The sequence below is a fragment of the Rutilus rutilus genome (assembly GCF_951802725.1).
Source record: "Rutilus rutilus genome assembly, chromosome: 7".
Classification (NCBI taxonomy): Eukaryota; Metazoa; Chordata; class Actinopteri; order Cypriniformes; family Leuciscidae; genus Rutilus; species Rutilus rutilus.
Genome location: NC_140221.1, coordinates 769,087 through 789,300, shown reverse-complemented (window position 1 = coordinate 789,300; position 20,214 = coordinate 769,087). Strand labels below are relative to the sequence as shown.

The 20,214-nt window shown below is 48.1% G+C and overlaps 1 protein-coding gene across 1 annotated transcript in view; it reads left to right on the top strand.

Annotated features, from left to right (window-relative positions):
• Window positions 1–6,582: 6,582 nt before the first annotated feature.
• The window catches only part of abl1 (c-abl oncogene 1, non-receptor tyrosine kinase), a 42,494-nt gene continuing 28,862 nt past the window's right edge, over window positions 6,583–20,214 (top strand). Inside the window, exons 1-2 of the mRNA XM_084415410.1 lie at window positions 6,583–7,344; window positions 7,501–7,736. Coding sequence (XP_084271536.1) covers window positions 7,601–7,736 — 136 coding nt within the window. The 5' untranslated portion in view covers window positions 6,583–7,344; window positions 7,501–7,600. The remainder of the gene's footprint in view (window positions 7,345–7,500; window positions 7,737–20,214) is intronic.

Here is a 20,214-nt window from a genome sequence, read left to right as displayed (position 1 = left end):
TGTGAGTTGTTTAACCAATATTATCACTTAAACATATATTATATTCTAAACATATTTTGAAACAAATTTCCGTGACTCTTCCAAAACTTTATAGGATTATTTAGTTTTCCAAAACTTTCCCAGGCCTGGATATTGCTGTTTTAACATTCCATGACTTTCCCAGGTTTTACACGATGGCACGAACCCCTGCACTTGTTCTCTTAAACTCCGTGACTAAAGGTTCTCTCAGACGCAGAAGAAGAAGAGCTCAGCATCACTGAAGCTTCAGTGTGACAGCACAGCAAACACTACAGAGAAAGCTCAAAATGTGCATTAAAAAAACAAAGACACCTCAAGAGGAATCCTCCAGGAACATTAGACACCTCAAGAGGAATCCTCCAGGAACAGCAGACACCGAATAAGACAAATAAATACTTTTAATAACACGGGGGTTTTGCATTGCGTATCTTACCTCTGTAAAACCAGCGGCTCCTGCGGTCACAGAGCTCAGTGAATACTGGAATGAGAAACATTATTAAATACATTTGCTCAGATATAGCGGATAAACATCTAAGCCACACATCAGCTTTATAAACCTCCCATCCGGACTGAGACAGCTGGGGCCGTGCACACAGGCAACCCGGACTGAGACAGCTGGGGCCGTGCACACAGGCAACCCGGACTGAGACAGCTGGGGCCGTACACACAGGCAACCCGGACTGAGACAGCTGAGGCCGTGCACACAGGCAACCCGGACTGAGACAGCTGAGGCCGTGCACACAGGCAACCCGGACTGAGACAGCTGAGGCCGTGCACACAGGCAACCCGGACTGAGACAGCTGGGGCCGGGCACACAGGCAACCCGGACTGAGACAGCTGAGGCCGTGCACACAGGCAACCCGGACTGAGACAGCTGAGGCCGTACACACAGGCAACCCGGACTGAGACAGCTGGGGCCGTGCACACAGGCAACCCGGACTGAGACAGCTGAGGCCGTGCACACAGGCAACCCGGACTGAGACAGCTGAGGCCGTACACACAGGCAACCCGGACTGAGACAGCTGGGGCCGTACACACAGGCAACCCGGACTGAGACAGCTGAGGCCGTGCACACAGGCAACCCGGACTGAGACATCTGGGGCCGTACACACAGGCAACCCGGACTGAGACAGCTGGGGCCGTACACACAGGCAACCCGGACTGAGACAGCTGGGGCCGTGCACACAGGCAACCCGGACTGAGACAGCTGGGGCCGTACACACAGGCAGCCCGGACTGAGACAGCTGAGGCCGTGCACACAGGCAGCCCGGACTGAGACAGCTGGGGCCGTACACACAGGCAGCCCGGACTGAGACAGCTGAGGCCGTGCACACAGGCAACCCGGACTGAGACAGCTGGGGCCGTACACACAGGCAGCCCGGACTGAGACAGCTGGGGCCGTGCACACAGGCAACCCGGACTGAGACAGCTGGGGCCGTACACACAGGCAATCCGGACTGAGACAGCTGAGGCCGTGCACACAGGCAACCCGGACTGAGACAGCTGAGGCCGTGCACACAGGCAGCCCGGACTGAGACAGCTGGGGCCGTGCACACAGGCAGCCCGGACTGAGACAGCTGGGGCCGTACACACAGGCAGCCCGGACTGAGACAGCTGAGGCCGTACACACAGGCAGCCCGGACTGAGACAGCTGAGGCCGTACACACAGGCAGCCCGGACTGAGACAGCTGAGGCCGTACACACAGGCAGCCCGGACTGAGACAGCTGAGGCCGTACACACAGGCAGCCCGGACTGAGACAGCTGGGGCCGTACACACAGGCAGCCCGGACTGAGACAGCTGGGGCCGTACACACAGGCAGCCCGGACTGAGACAGCTGGGGCCGTGCACACAGGCAACCCGGACTGAGACAGCTGGGGCCGTACACACAGGCAACCCGGACTGAGACAGCTGAGGCCGTGCACACAGGCAACCCGGACTGAGACAGCTGAGGCCGTGCACACAGGCAGCCCGGACTGAGACAGCTGGGGCCGTACACACAGGCAACCCGGACTGAGACAGCTGAGGCCGTGCACACAGGCAACCCGGACTGAGACAGCTGAGGCCGTGCACACAGGCAACCCGGACTGAGACAGCTGGGGCCGTACACACAGGCAGCCCGGACTGAGACAGCTGGGGCCGTGCACACAGGCAACCCGGACTGAGACAGCTGGGGCCGTACACACAGGCAATCCGGACTGAGACAGCTGAGGCCGTGCACACAGGCAACCCGGACTGAGACAGCTGAGGCCGTGCACACAGGCAGCCCGGACTGAGACAGCTGGGGCCATGCACACAGGCAGCCCGGACTGAGACAGCTGGGGCCGTACACACAGGCAGCCCGGACTGAGACAGCTGGGGCCGTACACACAGGCAACCCGGACTGAGACAGCTGAGGCCGTGCACACAGGCAACCCGGACTGAGACAGCTGGGGCCGTACACACAGGCAGCCCGGACTGAGACAGCTGGGGCCGTACACACAGGCAACCCGGACTGAGACAGCTGGGGCCATGCACACAGGCAGCCCGGACTGAGACAGCTGGGGCCGTACACACAGGCAGCCCGGACTGAGACAGCTGGGGCCGTACACACAGGCAGCCCGGACTGAGACAGCTGGGGCCGTACACACAGGCAACCCGGACTGAGACAGCTGAGGCCGTGCACACAGGCAGCCCGGACTGAGACAGCTGAGGCCGTGCACACAGGCAGCCCGGACTGAGACAGCTGGGGCCGTACACACAGGCAGCCCGGACTGAGACAGCTGGGGCCGTACACACAGGCAACCCGGACTGAGACAGCTGAGGCCGTGCACACAGGCAACCCGGACTGAGACAGCTGGGGCCGTACACACAGGCAGCCCGGACTGAGACAGCTGGGGCCGTACACACAGGCAACCCGGACTGAGACAGCTGAGGCCGTGCACACAGGCAGCCCGGACTGAGACAGCTGGGGCCGTACACACAGGCAACCCGGACTGAGACAGCTGAGGCCGTGCACACAGGCAACCCGGACTGAGACAGCTGGGGCCGTACACACAGGCAGCCCGGACTGAGACAGCTGGGGCCGTACACACAGGCAACCCGGACTGAGACAGCTGGGGCCGTACACACAGGCAGCCCGGACTGAGACAGCTGGGGCCGTACACACAGGCAACCCGGACTGAGACAGCTGAGGCCGTGCACACAGGCAACCCGGACTGAGACAGCTGAGGCCGTACACACAGGCAGCCCGGACTGAGACAGCTGAGGCCGTACACACAGGCAGCCCGGACTGAGACAGCTGGGGCCGTACACACAGGCAGCCCGGACTGAGACAGCTGGGGCCGTACACACAGGCAACCCGGACTGAGACAGCTGAGGCCGTGCACACAGGCAACCCGGACTGAGACAGCTGGGGCCGTACACACAGGCAGCCCGGACTGAGACAGCTGGGGCCGTACACACAGGCAGCCCGGACTGAGACAGCTGGGGCCGTACACACAGGCAGCCCGGACTGAGACAGCTGGGGCCGTACACACAGGCAACCCGGACTGAGACAGCTGGGGCCGTACACACAGGCAGCCCGGACTGAGACAGCTGGGGCCGTACACACAGGCAACCCGGACTGAGACAGCTGAGGCCGTGCACACAGGCAACCCGGACTGAGACAGCTGAGGCCGTACACACAGGCAGCCCGGACTGAGACAGCTGAGGCCGTACACACAGGCAGCCCGGACTGAGACAGCTGGGGCCGTACACACAGGCAGCCCGGACTGAGACAGCTGGGGCCGTACACACAGGCAACCCGGACTGAGACAGCTGAGGCCGTGCACACAGGCAACCCGGACTGAGACAGCTGGGGCCGTGCACACAGGCAGCCCGGACTGAGACAGCTGGGGCCGTACACACAGGCAACCCGGACTGAGACAGCTGAGGCCGTGCACACAGGCAACCCGGACTGAGACAGCTGGGGCCGTACACACAGGCAGCCCGGACTGAGACAGCTGGGGCCTTACACACAGGCAGCCCGGACTGAGACAGCTGGGGCCGTACACACAGGCAACCCGGACTGAGACAGCTGAGGCCGTACACACAGGCAGCCCGGACTGAGACAGCTGGGGCCGTACACACAGGCAACCCGGACTGAGACAGCTGAGGCCGTGCACACAGGCAACCCGGACTGAGACAGCTGGGGCCGTGCACACAGGCAACCCGGACTGAGACAGCTGGGGCCGTGCACACAGGCAACCCGGACTGAGACAGCTGGGGCCGTGCACACAGGCAACCCGGACTGAGACAGCTGGGGCCGTACACACAGGCAACCCGGACTGAGACAGCTGAGGCCGTGCACACAGGCAACCCGGACTGAGACAGCTGGGGCCGTGCACACAGGCAACCCGGACTGAGACAGCTGGGGCCGTGCACACAGGCAACCCGGACTGAGACAGCTGGGGCCGTGCACACAGGCAACCCGGACTGAGACAGCTGGGGCCGTGCACACAGGCAACACACCTGGAGGAAGTGAAACCATTTCCAATGCTTTTACTGTCATTTATTCACATTAATATTAGTACTGTAATATCGTCACCGCAGTGTTCATGCCCAGGCCCAGGAGACGTGATGTGTGCAGTGCTTCTGTGACGAAACAGTTACAGCAGAACTGGAGAACTGGAGAGTGGGGCAGAACCAGAACTGGAGAACTGGAGAACTGGAGAGTGGGGCAGAACCAGAACTGGAGAACTGGAGAACTGGAGTGTGGGGCAGAACCAGAACTGGAGAACTGGAGAGTGGGGCAGAACCAGAACTGGAGAACTGGAGTGTGGGGCAGAACCAGAACTGGAGAACTGGAGTGTGGGGCAGAACCAGAACTGGAGAACTAGAGAGTGGGGCAGAACCAGAACTGGAGAACTGGAGAGTGGGGCAGAACCAGAACTGGAGAACTGGAGTGTGGGGCAGAACCAGAACTGGAGAACTGGAGTGTGGGGCAGAACCAGAACTGGAGAACTGGAGTGTGGGGCAGAACCAGAACTGGAGAACTGGAGTGTGGGGCAGAACCAGAACTGGAGAACTGGAGAGTGGGGCAGAACCAGAACTGGAGACCTGGAGAGTGGGGCAGAACCAGAACTGGAGAACTGGAGTGTGGGGCAGAACCAGAACTGGAGAACTGGAGAGTGGGGCAGAACCAGAACTGGAGAACTGGAGAACTGGAGTGTGGGGCAGAACCAGAACTGGAGAACTGGAGAGTGGGGCAGAACCAGAACTGGAGAACTGGAGAGTGGGGCAGAACCAGAACTGGAGAACTGGAGAGTGGGGCAGAACCAGAACTGGAGAACTGGAGTGTGGGGCAGAACCAGAACTGGAGAACTGGAGTGTGGGGCAGAACCAGAACTGGAGAACTAGAGAGTGGGGCAGAACCAGAACTGGAGAACTGGAGAGTGGGGCAGAACCAGAACTGGAGAACTGGAGTGTGGGGCAGAACCAGAACTGGAGAACTGGAGTGTGGGGCAGAACCAGAACTGGAGAACTGGAGAGTGGGGCAGAACCAGAACTGGAGAACTGGAGAGTGGGGCAGAACAAGAACTGGAGAACTGGAGTGTGGGGCAGAACCAGAACTGGAGTATTATATGAGCATTTTCATTGACACTTTACAAAAGAAGTGATCTGTAAAAATAATTAGATCCTAAGTCAGATGAACAAGTCACATAAAACCCCACATGTTAATGGCCACAATCTTATTAAAATGTGGTTAGGACCGAGCACAATCTCTGAACTGGGACCACCTGTAGATGAGCGTGCTCCTCCTGATTCAATGACTTGCAGAGGATCAAGGGAAATAATGTCATGCTCTCCAGCTTCATCATCTGTTGATATGCCACAATATCTACACCGAAAGACTATTGCAGTTTATATATCAAAAAGTATCTAAACATGCAGACATGAGTTATCCCAGATAAACACTACACAAACCACCCAGTGTCCTGGTATATCCATGTTGGGAAGATAAACCAGTCGATGTTCTCATCCAGCTTGAAGACAAATAATATTTTGTTGAATTTGTATTACTATTGAATGTAGTTTCATGTTTAATTTAATAAATGTATACTTATTAATAATAATAATAATAATAATAGTTTACATTTAATCGATTTATTCATAGAAATATATGTGTGTGTATATATATATATATATATATATATATATACATATATTATATACATACACACACACTATACTATACACACGATGCTTTTGTGTAACAACATTGCCCTAGTTATTTGTGTGATATGGTGAGTGAAGTTACACGATCTTATTTTTAAAATACTTCCTTTTAACATCACACTAAACGCCACTCAGAATTAAAAATTGTAATTAAATTTAAAGCAGAAAAAAGAGTAGCTTGCCTAGATCAGAGGCCTAGATGAAAACCATGATGAAACCCCGCTAGAATCGACGTCATCATGACTTGACGCCACTAACCAATGAGAAGAGATGTGGGCGGGACGAGACGTGCAGCCCCGCCCCAGGTGCAGCCCCGCCCCCGATCTGCAGGCTGCAGCCAGGTGCCTGTCGAGCGCGGCGTGCGTGTGACGTCACGAGCGGAGCTCGCGTGCGCGAATATGGCGGTTCCTGCGACGACGAGCGACTTCAAGAAAAGTGCTGAAAGTTATGAAATGAAAGGAAGACATGGCGAGAACCAACACTAAAACACTGCGGAAGAGTGCAGGGAATGTTCGGTGAGGAAACGAGCCCGACAGGAGAGGCATAAAGACTGCGCGGAGAGCGTTTATATTCGCCTCAGGATCTCGAGAGAGAGAGAGAGAGAGAACTGCACGCGGAAGTGACGAGAGACTCAACTACTACTAACTCCAACTATACACTACAAGTCAGAGTTACACGAACCGAGGGTTTACTCGGGATAACTCCGCGTGTGAGAGTTTCTGCGAGAGTACAGACTCTGTTTTACACCTACATGTGTTTAATTAGCTGAAATCTCATCGTCGATGTGCTTGTTTACAGCTGCTGCAAACGTAATTAAGTAGTTATTACTACATGTAGTAACATGAGTGACACTACTAATCAGTCTTGACAATCACAGTCGAAGATCTGCTATTTAAAAAGTTATTGTTGGACACTTCTTCAAGTGAATAACGATGATAATTGACTGTAGTTTCATGCACATCTGCATATCTGAGCGAAGTATTGACGCGTCTGATGTGGCCTGGAGATACTCATATTAGCGTGACGTCACTATGATTGACAGCTCATCAGCACACCCCTTCTGTTGATCATGTGGAGGTTTCAGTGACGTCATCACCGTGAAGACTGATGTTACGTCCTCCTCTGACACGTGAGAATGACACTATTATTATTGTTGATATGCATTATTATTACAATATTATATACAATATTATTATGAGTGCGTAGTGTATAGTGCGCCGTTAGGGACACAGCTTATGTCTCCTCTTATGCACTTTAAGCGTTTAAACGTGTGATCTGTGGTTAGACCCGCACAGGCTTCTGGATCTGGCTGTGGATGCGTGACCGGCGCTGGACTCTGACTCGTCGGGACCGGGATCCGGTGTGTGTGTGTGTGTCGGGCCCTTATGGGGCAGCAGCCGGGGAAGCCCGTCGGGGACCAGCGGAGACCGAGTCTGCCGGCGCTGCCCTTCATCAAGGCCTCGGGGAAGCGGGAGGCGGCGCGGCCCGGAGCGCAGAACTGCAATGTGTTCACCGTTCACGGTCAGTCCAGGCTCATGCGTTTGTGTTCAGGTCACATGAGCGTGTTGTGAGGGTCACACCTTCATATGTTTGCAATGATGCATGTGTTCAGGTCACATGAGCGTGTTGTGAGGTCACATGACAGTGTTGTTAGGTCACATGACAGTGTTTTGAGGTCACATGAGCGTGTTGTGAGGTCACATGAGGCTTGTTCGACTTCATGCAGCTCTGCGCAGACCGATCGGCGGCTGATTTAAAGCAGTGCATGCCGGTTAGAAATTTTGTCCAACTTGATACAGTGCCGACGCCACGTGACTGTGACGTATGCCATCAAAGTACCACGAGAGCAATTCGAGAGTAGCCGGAGAACTCAGCCAGCGCAGCTTCTCAAGAGCGGCTGCACTGGGCTGCACGAGGGCTGATGACGACACAGCTGTTCCACGATTGGCCGGATTCACTGCATGACAACGATCACGTGTGTTTCGTGTTTATTCGAACACCTTTAGTTCCTCTAAAGCTCTCAAATCAGTTTATTATAACAGTAAACACTCTTTTTATGTCGTTGTCATGTTATATCGTGTCATGTTTATCAAATTAAAACTGCTTAAAAAACGTAGACTCCACTTCATTGATAGTTGAACTTTATTCTTGTTCAAACAGACGCTGTATGAAGCAGTACATAAAGTATTGAATGAAAATGTCTCTGAAACATCTGTGTATTATTTGGCAAATATTGCATTTATTTCACTGCAGCTGTGGCAAAGTATGCAAACACCACGTGAGCGGTCACCACGGGAACCAGAAAGTGTCCGACTTCACGTCTCCGTTTGCAGCTCCTCCCCGCCTGCACACGGCTACTCTCGCCGATCGGTTGCATCCAGCCGCAGCCGCAGTGAGGTCACATGACAGTGTTGTGAGGTCACATGACAGTGTTGTGAGGTCACATGAGCATTGTGAAGTCACATGACCGTGTTGCGAGGTCACATGAGCATTGTGAGGTCACATGACCGTGTTGCGAGGTCACATGACCGTGTTGTGAGGTCACATGACTGTGTTGTGAGGTCACATGACCGTGTTGTGAGGTCACATGAGCATTGTGAAGTCACATGACCGTGTTGCGAGGTCACATGACCGTGTTGCGAGGTCACATGAGCATTGTGAGGTCACATGACCGTGTTGCGAGGTCACATGACCGTGTTGTGAGGTCACATGACCGTGTTGCGAGGTCACATGACCGTGTTGTGAGGTCACATGAGCGTGTTGTGAGGTCACATGAGCATTGTGAGGTCACATGCAGGGCTCCAGACTAACTTTTTTCACTAGGAGCGCTGTATCCTCTGACTTAAAATTGTATGAGCGCAAGCAGAACATTCAGGGGCACACCTTAAATCACCTTGCAATGCAATTATTCACATTTTCCCCCCAAATAACTGTATTACTGACAAATGCTTTGATAATAAATAGACTTAATGTACAGAAATTACAATGTGCAGTTTTATTGTAAGTTCCCAGGCTCCAGACCCGCATCTGAGGGCAGCGGCACTGAGCTCTACAGGAAGGGTTTGGGAGCACTGTGGGATGGCAGAGCACTGAGCTTAATCTGAGGTGTTTAGATCAAGTTAACTTTAACTATCATTCATAATGTCTTAATATTAATTCAAAAGCAAAATGAGTGACAAAGTAGATATGAGGGAGTGAAGATAGCCAGTAAGCGTCCTCTGCAGCCACCTACTGTTTACAATGGTGATTTAATCTTTTGTTGTTGTTGTATTTTTTAAATAAGTGTGAGTTTTCCTACTTCTTGAAACTTTTAGTTTTATAAATAGGGACAATCTTTAAAGGATGAACAAAAACATTTTTGGTCAATACTAGTGATGCACCGAAATGAAAATTCTGGGCCGAAACGGAAACGGAAACTTTAGGATGCTCTTGGCCGAAAACCGAAACTGAAGCCGAAAATGGCTTCTTTTAAAAACCGTATATATTGCTTGAATTTAATGGATCTGAAATGAAAAATCACAATATAATAATCAAATTTTATTAACAGTTACATAACAAAACATAAAATATTTTTAACAATAAATATAAATAATAATACCAAATAATATTATTCTTCAAGTTTTATGTTCCATCAAATAAAATAGTTTTTTAAAAGTTGTGCAAAAAAAATCCACAATTTTGGAGATTTTTGCAGAACAAATGTTACATATTGCAACTCTGGTGTCCTCTCGTATAGGGCTGTCACTTTTGTGAAAAATAAATCCTGAGACATATATTTTTGAGACATAGGCTAAGTGTTCATTGAATCGTTAGTAAATTGCCTATATTTGGCGTTGATCCGTTTTCAACGGCAAATCCACGGACAACTAAACAGGCATTAGGACGACCGTAAAGAGGGCGCACAAGTCAGCAATGTGGACTGCCATAACATCAATGAAAAGCATTACTGAAGGCTACATATTATGCACTATATTATGCAGAAATAGGCTATGTGTGTGTGTGTGTGTGTGTGTGTCAGAACCTGCAGTTGCTGTGTGACGCGCGTTCGCTGCGAGCGTATACTGTAGTGACGAGCTGGACGCGCTCCGAGAGAAGGCCGTTAAAATCGATTCCCTATTTTCGTTTTCGAAACTTGTGTTGGTTTGTCCGATCGATTGTGCAATAAGTGACAGCCCTTTGACATGCTTAATCTTTGATAGGCAGACGCGTGATAACAGCTCGACCGTGAGTGAAACCTAAGCTCTTGCGTACGGATGGAAGGGGCGGGTGACATTCATTTTCAGTTAAACGTTTTCGGCTGTTTTTTTTTATTTCGGCCCGAAACCGATAATGCCATTTCGGCCGAAAATTTTCGGCGGCCGAAATTTCGGTGCACCCCTACTCAATACATTAAAAATAACATTTAAATGAAGTGCTGGAAAAAGATGTGTAGGCTACTGTTATAACCGATAATACTTCAATGAGTATTTTAATAATTCCCGCAGCTCTGCCACTTATAATGCGGGAAATTCCCCCGCAAACACTGATTCACTTTAGCATGCAGATTAAAATCAAATCAATCATTTAAAAACTTTCTCCAAGACGCAGTCCCACAGCCGGCGTGTGTGTTCAGTGTGTGTTCAGCGGCGCTGCGTCCTCTCTCCCCGTCTCTCAGCCGGCGTGTGTGTTCAGTGTGTGTTCAGCGGCGTCCTCTCTCCCCGTCTCTCAGCCGGCGTGTGTGTTCAGCGGCGTCCTCTCTCCCCGTCTCTCAGCCGGCGTGTGTGTTCAGTGTGTGTTCAGCGGCGTCCTCTCTCCCCGTCTCTCAGCCGGCGTGTGTGTTCAGCGGCGTCCTCTCTCCCCGTCTCTCAGCCGGCGTGTGTGTTCAGCGGCGCTGCGTCCTCTCTCCCCGTCTCTCAGCCGGCGTGTGTGTTCAGCGGCGCTGCGTCCTCTCTCCCCGTCTCTCAGCCGGCGTGTGTGTTCAGTGTGTGTTCAGCGGCGTCCTCTCTCCCCGTCTCTCAGCCGGCGTGTGTGTTCAGTGTGTGTTCAGCGGCGTCCTCTCTCCCCGTCTCTCAGCCGGCGTGTGTGTTCAGTGTGTGTTCAGCGGCGTCCTCTCTCCCCGTCTCTCAGCCGGCGTGTGTGTTCAGTGTGTGTTCAGCGGCGCTGCGTCCTCTCTCCCCGTCTCTCAGCCGGCGTGTGTGTTCAGTGTGTGTTCAGCGGCGTCCTCTCTCCCCGTCCCACAGCCGGCGTGTGTGTTCAGTGTGTGTTCAGCGGCGCTGCGTCCTCTCTCCCCGTCTCTCAGCCGGCGTGTGTGTTCAGTGTGTGTTCAGCGGCGTCCTCTCTCCCCGTCTCTCAGCCGGCGTGTGTGTTCAGCGGCGTCCTCTCTCCCCGTCTCTCAGCCGGCGTGTGTGTTCAGTGTGTGTTCAGCGGCGTCCTCTCTCCCCGTCTCTCAGCCGGCGTGTGTGTTCAGCGGCGTCCTCTCTCCCCGTCTCTCAGCCGGCGTGTGTGTTCAGTGTGTGTTCAGCGGCGTCCTCTCTCCCCGTCTCTCAGCCGGCGTGTGTGTTCAGCGGCGTCCTCTCTCCCCGTCTCTCAGCCGGCGTGTGTGTTCAGCGGCGCTGCGTCCTCTCTCCCCGTCTCTCAGCCGGCGTGTGTGTTCAGCGGCGTCCTCTCTCCCCGTCTCTCAGCCGGCGTGTGTGTTCAGTGTGTGTTCAGCGGCGTCCTCTCTCCCCGTCTCTCAGCCGGCGTGTGTGTTCAGCGGCGTCCTCTCTCCCCGTCTCTCAGCCGGCGTGTGTGTTCAGCGGCGCTGCGTCCTCTCTCCCCGTCTCTCAGCCGGCGTGTGTGTTCAGCGGCGCTGCGTCCTCTCTCCCCGTCTCTCAGCCGGCGTGTGTGTTCAGTGGCGTCCTCTCTCCCCGTCTCTCTGCATGGGCTGGACAAGGCAAGCGGCGAAACCCTGGCGTTCAGGAGTCGGGACATGCCGGAGCATTCACTAGCACAGTCGGGCCAGCACTGCATCGTAACTAAAGTTGATCATTTCCACTTCTTTTTAAGTCTTATCAGTTTAAACAGTCAAGCTGAGAGAGTTCACGGCTTCGGGAGGGGCGGATGTGCATTCACAACACACGACACAATTAGAGCGTTCTTTCAAGACAGAACATGGCAAAATAATCGCTTTTACTCGATTGCAGTATTTTGGTGATCGCTGGGAGCCCTAGCCGGTGTAGCGTGATCGAGATCGCCACGGCTGGCCAGAGAAGCTCTACATTATTGGTTCGAACTATTAAATCAAAATGTAATTTATTCCTGTGATGTCAAAGCTGAATGTTCAGTATCATTACTTCAGTGTCACATGATCCTTCAGGAATATGAAGACCGTTTGCTGCTTAATATTTTGGAAACTATATGATACATTTTTTCATGATTCTTTGATGAATAAAAATTTCAAAAGAACAGCATTTATTTGAAACAGAAATCTTTTGTAACGTCACACATGTTTTTGAGGTCATTTATATATATATATATATATAACCTTTATTTAAACAGGAAAAGTCCCATTGAGACACAGTCTCTTTTACAAGGGAGTCCTGTATAGCACGCTCAATCATAGGTTGCAAGACAATAAATTACAATATAAAATACAAAGCAGATTTAAACCTTAGCTAAAGCCGAAAGATCTGAGAGAGGTCTATAATTATTTGCATCACATGGCTCCCCAGATGTCAGTAATGGTGTGAGTAAGCCTGCTTCCACGATATAGGCACTGCATCTGATGGACTGGTTAAAGATATAAGTGACTGGTTTCACTATCATTTCTGCTGCCATTTTGAACAAACCAGGATCAAGTCCATCTGGCCCAGCTGCCTTCCTGGAGTCAGTGCTCTGCAAAACATGTACAACTTTTGCATCCTCACAGTATGAGCGTGTTGTGAGGTCATCTTCATATGTTTGCAGTGATTCATGTGTTCAGATTAGAAGAGGAATAACCCTTCCCTTTCAATCTGATCGAAATCTCATTCAGATCGAGCTCAATCGGATCGATTAAGGCGTTCACACTCACACACACACACACACACACACACACACACACACACACACACAAACTCACACGAACTTACCCATGGGCGTCAGTTTGGTTTGAAATGTGCTGGGGACAGAGACGCATTCGGAAGTGCATTTTCAGAAGTGCTGGGTACAATGACGCATTCATTTTTTTCTCTCTTTCGCGCAGGTTATGTTTTGGAAGACGATGTCCTGTAGCTCAGGCACGGCCCCACTTTTCAACAGGCCCACCCAAAAGTAAAAAAAAAAAAAAAAAAACTTTTACTATATTCTAATTTTGTCAATAATTATAAAAAAATCGCCAATAAGCTCATAATTTGTGCTAAAATAGTGTTTAGTTTTAAAAACCATTTTAAAAAGCTGGTTATATTTTGATGTTTCTGCGCAATTCAGCAGACAGTGAGGTTCGGGTTTGTTCCGATCAGAGCTCGTGAGTGGAGAGCGCATTTCTGAATTTTCTGCTCCGCTCGTCCACTTCGTAAAAGTAATGATTATGAATGATTGTTAATAGGCTATATCTTCATTAACTAGAGATATAATTAAACAAAAAGTAGTCAAAACACATCTAACAGAACATAGCCTAAGTTGTTTATTTTTTACACCTTGTGTTTTTATTTTGTTTTATTAACGAAATGTCAATCTTCGTGTTTATAACAGAAGATACAATACAATACAAAAATCTTCAAGATGTATAACGGATTGTCACCTTATAAACAGTCCCTTTTAATGGAATAATACACCCTTATAATAAAGAAAAAGCTTCAGTGATAAAGAATATGAACGCAATGCATTTAATTATACATTAAGCGTTTTCCTTTCATAGAAACCCTTTATTATAAGGAAAATAGGTGGCTCTTAACGTGTCTTTCTATGGGAGGATGGCATAGCGGTGCATAGCAAATATTCAATGCATTCAATGAAAATATTCAATGGTATTCAATGCAAAACAAATAAAATAAATAAATTATTGTGGCATTAATTAGCCCATAAACAATATTTATTTTAAAGCCTAAACGAATTTGTTTAAAGAAAAACACCAGCGTTGGGCGTTTATCTGTATAGGCTAAGTGTTTCAGCCGCCCTTTTCAAACTGGCGCAATAAAATGCAACAGAATTTGATTAGTTAAACATGAAGAGGATTATCCGTCTGGCATGGCCGCTCGCTCTAACGTTAACCTAGATAAATGTTTGCTATTATGAAGCGCATATCCAAGTGTTTGTGCGGAGTGTGGAGCGCGCACTATGACATGGATGGAGGCGCCGGTGCCATCACTCGCATTTTCCTATCAACAGTGGAAACAACTTAAAATACTCCGTTTCTGGTCATACAGAATATAATAATACATCAGTCGCAACTACTTTTATTTGTGTAAACTCACAACAACAAGAAAACGGTGTGCCTTTGTAAAATAAAATAAAACGAACAGGGCGCGCTTTCATGATCTCTGTGAATTGGAGCGCGCCTCAAAAATGAACTGACAAACAGTGTATAGACAAGCCTCACAGACATGAGAAATATAACTATAAAGTTACTAAAAAAAATGTCCACCAACGAAAAAAAAATCCAATCGAAAGCAAATACGGTAGCTACCATCTGATTATGTAATCCTGTCCGTATGAAAGGCGCATCTAGGCTACATTACAGCGGAGATGTGGAGATATGTATGCAGGCAGCCTACACTGATTTAGAAAAGACTAGTTAATTAATAAACAATTAAAATGCATCGTTATTTTAAAACGACATAAGATCTCGTTAGTAGACATAATTGAGGTGAAAAAATATGTAGGCCTATGTGGCAGCAATGCGTCACCGTATGATTCACGTCTGTAACCGAGAACTGACACGTTGTTTTTTCCCTCATAAATGCGAACACGGAAAATAAAATAAAATGAATATTATAATGTTTTTTTTTGTTGGGTCAGACAATGATTACCAAATTTCTCTCTCATATTGCTCCTCACAACCACTGAAAACGGTCAAAAAATCGAACCAAAAGTCAAATTAATATGGACGGAAGTTAAAAGTGGTGGGTACAAAATGACTCATGACGAAATCTGGGGGGTACGCGTCCCCCCCGTCCCCCCCGAAATCGACGCCTATGAACTTACCCCATTACTAAGGGAATATGGTTGCATGTAAACGTAGCCAGAGTGTGTGTGTGTGTGTGTGTGTGTGTGAGAGTGAGTGAGTGTGTGAGAGTGAGTGTGTGTGTGTGTGTGTGTGTGTGTGAGAGTGAGTGAGTGTGTGAGAGTGAGTGTGTGTGTGTGTGTGTGTGTGTGTGTGTGTGTGTGAGTGTGTGAGTGAGTGAGTGTGTGAGTGAGTGAGTGTGTGTGTGTGAGTGTGTGAGTGTGTGTGGATGAACTTGTTCAGGCGTGGTGAGACCTGTCAGCTCTCCTGTCGTCCTCTTCTCTGAGGCGGATGGATATGTCCTCAGGATGAGTGTGTGCGGGACTAGAGGAGTGATCTGACAGAGTCTGGATCAGGAATAACTGGTGTTATGATCAGCTCTCATATCAGTGTGTTTGTTCTCCGGAAGATATTATTGATTATTTATTTGATCACAGCATTTGCTGGTCGGCCTGCAGTTCAGTGCGAATTCACCAAACTCTCTCTGGATTGGTACTTCAGCTTTAACTGTTCCTGTCCGAGACACACAATGGGCTGCATAAAGTAGTGCTTACGAGAGTGTGTGTGCGCACGTGTGTGTGTGTGTGTGTGTGTGCGCGCGATACTTAAGGGAAATACAGATTAATCGTCTGATTGTGATTATCCAATCTGATCACAATTATTTGAGAGAACTGCAATAATTAAAAATTTCAATCACATTCTGCCATTTAAATGTTTTCCTTCAAATGAAATAAAGGCTTGTGTATTATATTATATTATATTAGCTAATAGCTATATTATAAATAATTATGTAATATAGCGCTTTCATATGTACATCCAAAGTGCTTTACAATCATATCAGGGGTCTCTAAATAAATAAATATATAATAAATATACTATCCCAATCTTTTAGTCTGTAAATGTGAGCAAAACTTCACTAAACGGTCATTAGTAGCTTCTGCCATCCAATAATCGCAATGATCTGTGTGCTTAGAGACTTCTGATATGAAACAAAGTCATAGTTTCAAAGTCTCTTTAATGTGAACATTAACTCTAGAGAGGAGCGTTCTGACACACATATGCACTAGGATATATAGAGTCATTAGATTTATACTTCACCTCTTTAATATGTACGGAAGCCCTGAAACCGCAACGGAAACAAATAAAAAAATTCTGTAAAAAAAAAAAAAATTCTACAAAAAAAAATCTATCATTTCGAGAATAAAGTCGAAACATTTCGAGAATAAAGTCGAAACATACAATCTTCTGTAGAAGTTGCGTATGTGCTTGCCGTTATTTCACATTGCCGCACAGGCATTCATGCGTGTGTGTGTGTGTGCGTGTGTGCGTGTGTGTGTGTGCGCGTGTGTGTGTGTAAACTGGATCTACACAAAATAATAGCTTTACTTTTATCTTGGCTTTTAACATCTACAGGTCTACCGATATGGCATTAGGCTGTAGGACGTTATAAAATATACTGCGCCGAAACAGACTTTAGCCTACAGGCGAAAACACTTTTCAGACTGGATCAAGAAATCCAGCTTGAATGAATGAATGAATGCATGAATGAGGCATTTATATAGCACTTTCATATGTTTACTGTAGGCCTACACTTAAAAGCGCTTTACAATCATTTCAGGGAATCTCTCCTCAACCACCACCAGTGGTTATTATATCTGAGGAAATCACGGGATCCGGCCAAATGATTGGATACAGAATGATGCACTTAAAATGTATCCAGAACGGTGAAGAGGGAATCAGTGCGGTTACTGTTAAGTGTTCTCGACCCAGATAGTGTCGCCTATTATAGACGAGCACGAAAACACGTCAAAAACACTGCCACATAAAGCTTCGACCAGATTGTGAACCTACTCCAGCGGAGTCTGTGCTCGTATAGGCGACGCCATGGTAATGCATGTTGGTAGATTGGCACCTCGAATTTTCTTTTTGTTGAAAGCCCAGATAAAAGTAAAAAGCTACTATTTTGTGTAGATCCATGTCCGAGGCAGTTCGACTTCACAAGTGCATTTCTTTACACAGACAGACACACACACACAGACACACACACACACAGACAAACACACAATTCAGAATTGGAAACCAGTGGACGCGCGCCGTTATGAATGCACACACACGCAGCTTCTACAGAAGACTGTATTCTCTAAACGTTTCGACTTTAATCTCGAAATACTAGATTTTTATTTTTTTACGGATTTTTTTTTTTTTTTCGTTGCGTTTCAGGGCTTCTGTATTTACTGTATGTTTGAAAATATCCAACAAAACAAGTGTTTATTACAGCCACCGTTTAAATGTTTATATTTTAAGTTCAACTTGGGCTGCCCTTGCTGTGCCTGTTTGTATCTTATAATCCAACAGTGAACAAAACAATAGCCACAAAATGGCCGCCGCTGCGTTTGTATGAAACGAGAGAGCGAGTCCACGATACTGGATGGCATAGTTAAATAACTGTTCACAGAATATTGATTTGACTGAGTTTTAATATTTTATTTGCTCACCAAACGCAAAACTTCCACGATTCCACAACGGTTCCCAGCGAGTGTGTAGCGCTGCTGACGTCAGTGACCCGGATGAGCCTGTGCTTCTGTTCTCAGAGGCTGTTATCTGGGAATAATACACCACTGGATGGAGCGATTGACCAATCAGAATCAAGCATTCCACAGAGCCGTGTAATAAGGCTCAGTTATCGATAGGGCTGTGACGGTGGTAATGGACCAACTACCGGCGGTGTTTGGGAGGTTGTTTTGAAATAAAAAAACGAAACAAAGAAACAACACACTAAAGCCTGTAAAGTATTGAAATAAATATCAGTAAATACTGGTGACTTAAATAATATAATAAAGTTGAATCTATATTAAAAAAAAACCTTTCGTTTAATATTTCCACACTAAGACGTGTGATATAGCCGGCGCTCTGCGCTCTGAGAGGGGTGTGGGACACGAGCAGGACAGAGACCATCAACCTCTTTTCTGATATCTTCATGTTTTATACTTGTTTCTACTAAATTCTGCGAATTTCATCTTCCACAAGGGCGAGTCATTTAGGCTGTGTTTGATATTGCGCTGCCAGAGAAAGCCAAACTATAATCACCCGCGCGTGTGAAACGCGCTTTACAACTAAACTTGACGCTCCTTACCATGTCTAATAACAAGCACAAACTGTGTTAAAAGGAATTTGACGTACAAGTAAAAATGTAGGCTATCATTCCTGCAGCGTTTTTCTACTTCAGCACAGTAAAGCATACGACAGTAATAGGCCTAATTAAAGGCGAACCAAGGAAGAAACGTTTATAATCCCCTTCGGAAATGGGTGAGTGACGATTTGGGAAAAGAAACAAGAGATTCCAGGGATGAGTCACGATTTTTGAATATTCGATTAGTTGATTTAATTGTAGAATATCTAAAAGGGTTGTGCGAATATTCTCTAAAATAAAATCTCCATGTTCTGGTGCTGATGCGGTGGTGACGCGTTCATGTAACCGGAGGGTGACGCTGCCAGTAACGCACATAACAGCTGTCACAGAGAACCGGCAAAAGTAATGATTATGAATGTGTCAAATACAGCAAGAAGACATTTGAATTGTTTATTTTTAAACTAGTGTTTTCTGTGTCAGTGTCGGCTGCAAAGATGAAGTTGGTGATGCGGACTCGTCATCTTCGCAGTGAGCGCGCCTATAGAGAGAGATGCACACTTCATACGGATTACATAAGCAGAGACTATAGCTAGTCGGTTTATTTTTGTTTTGAATTGTTTTTGTTTAAAAGTAGACAATTCAAGCTTTCTATATGGAATAACTAATGGAATATTGTTAAATTCGCTGATAATCGGGAGACCAGATCGCAAACCAGAATTCAAAGCCGACAAAGCTTAAAGTTATGGGCTCACGCACAACTCTCTCATTCGTCATGAATCCAAACGTTTCCAGGGCTGCGATGTAACATTTAATTGCTAACCTATTATTTATTTTGTAAACAAAGCTTTGTGCTTCACTCGTGTCATAGTATTCATGTAAAACATTATTCACACACATGTCTACGGCAAACTCTGCGGTTGTCAAGTTTACCGGCACAGCCCTGGTTATCAGCCGCGTGGAACACTATTAATTCTGTAGTCTGACCTGCAGCTGGAGGACTAAACCAGCACTCATGCAAACAACTGGAGTCTGAACTGGTTCAGCTGGGTGTCGGACAGAAGACTAACTGACGTGTGTGTGTGTGTGTGTGTGTGTGTGTGTGTCAGCACACCTGGATCATGTTTCCATTCCTAGGCTCATGATGAAACCCTCTGTTTAACTAAACGCTTCGCAGTGAAATAAACGCGTCTCATGCGAAGCGCTCGAGACGCCGCCGCTGGTGGAGCTGGGAAGGAGTGTGTGTTTAATGACCGCGAGAGATGGTGTGCGTCAGCTAGCGGAGAGTGGATTATATAAATGATCTCTATGAGCTCATCTCTGAGAAATGTGCTTCATGTTTCTACATCTGTCACCTCCCCCTCTCTCTCCAAACCTGCCTCTGCAACCCCGGCTCTGGTCTGAGCAGATGACAAACCCTTCTGAACATCCAGTTAATGCAGGACTCTTGAACAGCAGATCGGAGCACCCTAGCAACCGCGTACATCACCCTAGCAACCACATAAACCACTCCGAAAACCTAATACCTAAGCAACTGCAATGCAAGTTTTGAACATCTTTTTGAACAACAGGTTTTGCATTTTTGCATTTACATTTATTACATCTATTAATTTACCAGATGCGTTTATCCAAAGCAACTTACAAATGAGACCAATAGAAGCAGTTAAACTAACAGTAGGACAACAATATGCAAGTGCCCAGTTTAATCTAAC